This window comes from Zingiber officinale, chromosome 3A, assembly GCF_018446385.1.
Source record: "Zingiber officinale cultivar Zhangliang chromosome 3A, Zo_v1.1, whole genome shotgun sequence".
Lineage (NCBI taxonomy): Eukaryota > Viridiplantae > Streptophyta > Magnoliopsida > Zingiberales > Zingiberaceae > Zingiber > Zingiber officinale.
In genome coordinates, this window is record NC_055990.1 from 140,354,400 (window position 1) to 140,361,896 (window position 7,497).

Consider the following 7,497-nt stretch of genomic DNA (forward strand, 5'->3'; position numbering starts at 1 on the left):
TTGTCAATGAAAACACATTTGAATTCTTAGTTATCGCATGATAGTTGCCGTTCATCCATAGTACCAAACCAAATGCCAGTTCACAGTCATCCTGGTTGTAGAATTACTATGAAGAAAATTTTAAGCAACTTACTCCAAAGACAGAGTAGGGATTAACAACTCAATGACGATGATCATTAATGTTAAGGCTTTGGATGACAAGAACTTGGATGTATCAAGCATTTTCCTCGTGCTCAGACAAAAATGGTAGTGCATGTGAATGATAGCTCTCTCATCTCTTGAATCCCCGTTATACCATTATTTGAAATTACAGAAGATAGTGAACTAGTTTTGATCAAACCGTCCTGTCGCTTGAGCATTTGCCAGTGATGGTTTTTTTCAGAAACTAGCCAATTACTGGATAGATTGAAGTTTCTTGAGTAAAGCATCAAATATGACACTTTAGGTCTCCATCTCAGGCAGGAAGACAGCAAATACTACACACCTAGGCAAACAAAGTAACTGGTTACCACTAATGGAGGAAACAATTAGTTAACAAAAGTATTGTAAAATTCAAAAAGAAATAATTTTGGGATATCATGGAACCGTTTATGAGTTTCAAAATGCAGGACTCATGAATCCCGGGACTTGATGGAAGAAAATTGTGTAGTAGATCTACATTGGCACTATTAAACAAGATTATGAACTGACAAACTATAAGGTCACCAAAATTGTGCCAATTATCTTTTTCATGTGACATAGTGGCAGGCCAAGAAAAAGGAAAGGAAAAAAATGAAAGAGAATCATTTTTGTGTAATTAAGTTATTATGTGTTTTACTTATTACCCGGTTTAGAAAAAGTTGAGCAGAAAAATGTTGCAGAGTTCTCAGTAAACTCCTCAAAGTAGGAAATACAACAGATCAGTTAGCTTTGCATGAGGATATGACTTCCAAAATCTATCATAGCAAAGAGATTAATTCCATTCTATGGAAAAACATTGATCAGTATATGTAAAGTTACTTCATAAATATCTTTTGCCTTCAGAAATAATATGCTGATTAATCTCTCCATGTTCTAGGAAATACAAATTCTATGAATACTAAGAAAATCTGTAAAGGTGATGAAAACAGATCACGCAGTCAAACGGTGGGCAATTGACTTACTGCTTTTGTTTTACAAAAATGTGTGGTTGAAACCATCGAGAACTAGAAGGCATGGCACGTGAAGCATCCACTGAAAGAACCGATCTGGCCGTTCTTGCGGAAGTGTGAAGCCTTTTTATTTCTCATAACCTGGTTTTCTTGAAATGCAGCCACATCACTTCTCATCTCCTGAGCTTTACTCTGTGCCAATCTAAGCTTATTCAAAATTTTCTCCATCGAGGAAGATCTTTTCTTTTCTAGCTTCATCTGTTATGACAAATAGTGGCTTCTAATTGTGAAAGTATTCAATCAAAATTGTATGCAAATTTAAATTGAGAAACTTGGCAGAAAAAATTAGGGACAAGAAGTAGCTGTTTGAATTCTATGGAACCTCTAGTTTTCTGATCTCTGCCTCAGCTTTTGCCTTTTGCAGGTTTTCCCATGCAGTGATCTTGGCCTCCTCTCTCTTTTTCCTTTCAAATATTTTCCAAAGTAAAAGATGTGAACATATGATAATTATACATCAAAAAGACAAGATCAAGTACCCTATTCAAAATGATCATCACATCATCATCAAGCCTGTTTGTCCAAACTATTAGAGCTATCACTACTTGAAATTACGTATCTGCTAGTTTATAATTTTTATACAAAGACACAATTATCAAGCAGGTATCATGGATATGAATTAAATGGCACTAATTAAAAGGATTAGCCATATTGATATGGTCAACTATCCTCTTCAAACAATTAAGGCTTGCTTAAGAGAAACAACATTTTTCATGTTAATCATTGTCATGATTATCTAGTTAGTTATAATTCTCAACCAGTCAATCGGTGTACTAGTCTTGTGCAGACGTGCATCTATAATTCAGTTATTCCTCAAAATAATTTGCATATGTAAAATGTTCATCAACTTCAGAGAACAACAAACTAAAAGATAAAGAAAGAATTACTCTGAAATAGAATTTGCCGTCTTGCTAACATCCCAAGCACAAGTTTTTCCCTCAGTTTTCTTCCACCTTATGATTCTTGGTGACTGCCTGTTGGAGTCTTGTGCTGTGTGTTTCCTGGACCACCTGGTTACAGTAACACTGTCATCTACCTGCACATCCCTGACCTCAAGCTTTGAAAAGTGGCTAGCTAGCTCCTCAATTGCAGAAGCTGAGGCAGAGGAGGGGGAAGAAGGTTTTTCTCTGGGAGAGGAGGAAGTGCTTCCATCTGTGCTCATCTGAGTTGCAACATCCTTCCTTAAAATTGAAGAGGAGATCATAGATGCTGCTTCTCTGCTACAGTCAAACTTGCCATCTGCATAGTGATCCAAAGATGATTTGGTGAAGTGAAGAGCTAGATGTGATAGTTGATTCTCATTCCACCATCACAAACAGCATAATACTGCTTAACTGGTAAAAACTATCGAAATAGGAGAACAAAAGTGTAGTAGGATTTCTTCAATATGTAACATATGCACGAGTATGTTATAGGCAATTGTAGTACCATCGAATATAGACATGAACAACTATTTTACGAGTATACCATGGTAAATCAATTTCTTGAGTAAATGAGAAATTAATCTCCAAAACTATTCAAGTTACGAAGGGTTGGTCTGAAATTTATCGAACGAAGGTATTGGCTTGTACATGAGTGAGGTCCATGGATGTGAATGCACGAACACTAACTCGAGTGTGTACAAGTGTTAATTCTTATGAAACTGATAATGTGTGAAATTGGCTAACATTATGAGATCAATTCCGGAAATTAGGCTACAAAGGGAAGCTGTCACATTTAATTGGGGATTAAAACTTAATCTCAATTAAATATAATTAATTAATCTTAATTAATTAATTCACAAAACTTCTTTGCATAGCTGAAATAGCATGCACAGTGCTCAAAACTCTAAACAACAAAAATTGAGGAACAGAAGGATGCGTCTTTGTCTTGTGCATTTAGAAGTGATCACCCATCTTCCTCATCTGCACACTCTCGCATGACTAATGAGAAATCGTGTTGATCAACATGCCTCATATGAAACAAAATCCTCAAAGAATACCACATGCGGTACTACTTGAAATTTGCACGCTTTCAACAAACATGGATTTTGGTACTTAGCGCACGTGTTGAGTGTTTCGGCACAGAAACCACAGCTTCATGGTGTCAATTTCATGAGGATGCACACATTGAAATAGAAATGGGCAAATGCTCCTCTCCTTAACTATCACATCAAGGGATATAGTGAGTAGACAGCGGACACAATCCATGTAATCCAATCAATCCTAACCCGTGTGATTTCATAGTGACAACGAGAAAATGAATTAAAATAGTTTTGGGAAAAAAAAACTTTTTGGAATTATCTTATCTTCCCACAATTAGAAGAAACTATTCATCCTTCTAGATAAATACTATTCTTTTGCTCAAGCACTCAAGTGGTGAATTCTCCTTTGAGGTTCTCTAATTTTCTTCTCATCTCTACACACTTACCCAAATTTTGAAAGTTTGCCAGAACTCAAAATTCACAGTACTTCTATTTTAAGTTAAAGGCCATTGTATCTTTGTAAATGATTGTTAATAAACCATAAACACTTGAGCAAGACAATTTCATCTTAGAGAAAGGATCCACCCTCTCTTAACCTTAATATCTCTATTTGAAGGGATAAAAGTTTACCCAAAAAGTGTCTCAACATACATAGAAATGATTTGACGACTAACAATATTAAGTGATTGACGATATTAAGTCAGTGAGGATGCTATTGGAAGTGTGTCGAGGATTTAAAAAGAAATGATCTATGTCACCATACCAATGCTCCACCTATTCGAGCTGTTGACTTATCGGGACCTAACTAACCAAACCCAACCCTGTTGGATTAATCTCAACACCACCAACAACATTAGGCAATAAACATGGCAATAACTGCAGCAGCATGGCAGAATAACATGACCGAGCTAACAGAAAGCATACAGTAACAGACAGTTATACCACCAAACTTCTTTAAAAAGAAAAAAAAAGAAGTAACTTAACATTCAAAACCAACCTGAGTATTGAACCTTTCTTCCAATGATCAGACCAGCTACTATATTTTCTACATTAACTTGTCAAGTTTCTGTACTTATGTGTCTTGTGCTCAAGGAATTAAACATGAAATAAAATGAAGCTTATATGAAACATGAAACATGCAATATGATTTTTTGCAACTGTAGCAGCAGAAGAATCAGCAGACTTAACATGTATTGTTTCTGAGTTGTTCCAAGGAATCAAGCATGCAATACATAAAAGATGAAGAGAAATTTGAAAAGAACAAGTGAATTCTCCATGCCTATACAAACAAATGGGGGAATGGCATGAGATTATACAGTAGACAAGCTATGATTTTAGAATATCATGCTAGATGCTGAGTGAAGCTCTATGAAAAAACATGAACTGGAAGAAGAAATCATAGCCCAGTATACAGATTGGTCTGCTAGTGTACACCAGGTTTGCAAATAGCTATATTTGCTTAGTTTTCTATAAAAAAAGACTTAAAATGCAGTAGAAATATAGCAGGAGAGAAAAAAGGGCATTTAATTGATTGATACAGAGTATAATAAACTGAAATAGTAATTAGAAATGTATCTCAGAAATTATTTATATGCAAACATCTCATAATTGCCATGTTGTTAGGGTTAATCGGATTACAAAATGGAAGTCTAGTACTAACCAGATCGCCTGATTTGAGTCAAAATCTAACTACTATGAAAGTCTGCAGCCATTAAGATTTCAAACAACTTAGAAAACAATATCTCATGTTGTGGTTAGACAGACACAAGATTGGATAGAGTGTAAGATATTAATTGCTCGTCGAGGAATTTTCGAGTTTGTTAAAGTTGCAATAAAAGTAAAAAACATAATTAGTAGTAGCAAATAACCGGATGGAGTTTTAACATTGTATTATACCCTGAGAACTGGGAATGGAGGACGATGACTCGATAAGATTATCTGACCAACCATGGACACTAGCAGATCGGAACATGGAAGGCTCCCCAGTGGTAGAATTAGCTTTTCCATCCCCTTCCATAGCACCACCAACTAGTCCTATTCCTCCTCTGCAGTTTCCTCTTCCTCTACCACCATTGCCAGAAAACCCCCGTTCTGGAATAAGAACTCCAGCTAGGAACGGCGAGTTCGCCGCAAAATTCCCAACCCTGCCACTGTCAAAACAAGGTACTAGCGGCGAAGCCAATGAATAGTTGCTGCCTCTTAGTCCAAGCCCCGCCGGAGGACCAAGCGGTCCACTCTTTGACTTGGGACGCCGGTGATGCGATTGAACAAACGGCCTTCCAACTCCATCACCTGAGACGGGACTAAAAATCCATCTCTCTGCATCCTCCCATTTGGAGGGTAAAGCCCTTCCATTAGCAAACTGCAAGAGGACGCCGCCGCCACCATACCTCCGGTTGTTATGCGCCGGCAGAGGCACTCGCTCTGAACACCACCCCTTCTGATACGCTGCCGCCCCAGCGCCGTGCCGGTAGGTGGGCGTTCCGGGGCTTGTGAACGTGCCCGATCTGCTCCGAGACGAGGCGGCGGAGCTCTTCTTCATCTCTGCTGCTACGCCGCTAGTGGGGGCCAGAGGCCAGAGCATCGGCTCTCTGCCCGCCGAAATCGAGCGAGACGGACTACCTCCGCCGCGGCTTTCTACTGGGCAAAGCAGCGGCTTCAGATCTGTACCGCTACGTCTGGCATTGTGCGAGAACCAGAAGCAAAGTTCGAAACTTGACAAATGCGGACCATGGATTATAGATTGAAGGAAATGTCATATACCTTGGAGAGCGTGAGAAAAATATGTGCGCTGATGGATGTGAAGATGATGGCTTTCCTAACTCCTCGTTTTTCTCTTTCTTCGTCTATTTTCCCTTCTCTTTCTACAAAATCATCTGGTGAAATGCGATACCCGAGTAAAGCTTCAGAGATCAGTGGGTGGCATCAACATCAGCTCAGGCGGTGGAAGTGGGAACAGTGAAAATAAGAGCAGCAGTACGGACCTTTGGAGCGATTAGTAGGTGGTCGACGGGCAGTGGCCTTGGGCGGGAGCTAGGCGAACAGGCAAATAGGAAGCCCTGCTCTCTGGACCGGGATCAGCAGGAGGGCCACCACCGGCGTGCTCACGTAACGCCAAAGGCTGCTGCAGCAATCACAGAAAAGGTCGAAGCGTCTCCATTCAAACAGAAGGAAGGCAAATCATGCGGTTACACGCGCTACATAAACTGAGACCGGCATGAAGAAGGAAGAGCAAAAAGGGCATCATCTCTTTGACAAAAAAAAAGTTCTTTCTTTTTGTTCTTCTTTTTTCCTATGCCTTTTCTCATCGGATCCGATTTGCTTGCATTATTGTACTTCGGCCACATGATTTTCATAGCAGATTTAGCCAGACCTCAGATCTGTTGACTCCTTTACATTAAAGAATGACCGACAATACGACATGGAAGAATTCCATAGAGCAAATTACTAGGAAAACACATGCAAAACTCTCTCAGAGAAGGTTCATACTGGCCTTAAATCACTCTTCAGAGTCTTCGCAATCTCTATGGGAACAGTAAAACTGCAAAACCTTGTTTCGCATGGTGCTCACTATTTTAATCCATGTTTCCATGTCCGAAATTCTAACGAGAAAAATAGCCAACATTTTGGATTCCGGAAAGGGTGATACCAAATAGAGAAAGAGAAGGAACTATAGATTAAAAAACATTACAGCAACGTCGCCGGATCCGTAGGAACAAGGATCAGCAACGCTTCCGGGAGTGGAAGAAAAAATGCCGCCTCCATCGCCGCTCCGACCTTGTTCCGCCGTCGCCGTCACGATAACCTCCTTGTCTGCCGCTTCTGCGCCGCTGCGAACGTATCCCCTTCCAACCCTAACCCTAATGCAGGCATCCTCGATCGGCCAAGCGATTCCGATGAACTGGAGATCGGATGAGGAAGGCAAACGAAGCCATTAGCGTGAGGCTTCGAGGTCGTTGTCAGCTAGATTTTTTTATAAAAATTATTCCTTTTATTCTTGGAGAAATTTTTCCAAATATAAATTTTCCTCTCTCTTTTCCTCTCACTCCATTTTTCACCGCCGTCTTCCGTGCCGTCTTCCGTCGCAGCGTGCTTCTGCCGGCAATTAAAGTAAAGATGCTGCAAGCTAAGTATAACTTACCGTCACATATTTATTCTAAGTTAGCTGGAAAATCTGTAAAATGTCACCGAACATATAGCCGACGTTGATTTGTTTAGTATCACTTTACATTCTAGATTGTAAGTCTTTCCACCTTATTATCTATTTTTTAGCTCAATATAATATTTTTTAGCTCTAATATATTTACAACGCATAAGTTCTAGCTACTTTCTTACCAGTTTATGCTT

At 39.4% G+C, this 7,497-nt stretch overlaps 1 protein-coding gene across 3 annotated transcripts; it reads right to left on the reverse strand.

The window, feature by feature from the left end:
• LOC122052545 lies at positions 1-7,200 on the reverse strand. 3 transcript variants are annotated; one of them, XM_042614122.1, is made up of 8 exons: positions 6,842-7,200; positions 6,135-6,752; positions 5,914-6,026; positions 5,047-5,828; positions 2,075-2,426; positions 1,513-1,594; positions 1,143-1,388; positions 1-484 (listed from the first exon to the last, which is right to left on the reverse strand). In XM_042614122.1, the coding sequence occupies exons 4-7, from the start codon at positions 5,732-5,734 to the stop codon at positions 1,185-1,187; spliced, it is 1,326 nt and encodes a 441-aa protein (XP_042470056.1). In that variant the 5' UTR covers positions 5,735-5,828; positions 5,914-6,026; positions 6,135-6,752; positions 6,842-7,200; the 3' UTR covers positions 1-484; positions 1,143-1,184. The 3 variants fall into 3 exon arrangements, with proteins under 3 accessions (XP_042470056.1, XP_042470054.1, XP_042470055.1); XM_042614120.1 differs by having other exon boundaries at positions 5,914-6,053; XM_042614121.1 differs by having other exon boundaries at positions 5,914-6,053; positions 6,135-7,200.
• Positions 7,201-7,497: the final 297 nt, after the last annotated feature.

Bases quoted from the DNA above. Each gene is read 5' to 3' on its own strand.
- LOC122052545 (XM_042614122.1), bottom strand. From the start codon at position 5,734: ATGCTCTGGCCTCTGGCCCCCACTAGCGGCGTAGCAGCAGAGATGAAG. The intron at 1,595-2,074 runs GTAATTCTTTCT...AATATTTGAAAG, and splicing joins ACGGCAAATTCTATTTCAGA to GAAAAAGAGAGAGGAGGCCA. The intron at 1,389-1,512 runs GTTCCATAGAAT...TTGTCATAACAG, and splicing joins CAGAGATCAGAAAACTAGAG to ATGAAGCTAGAAAAGAAAAG.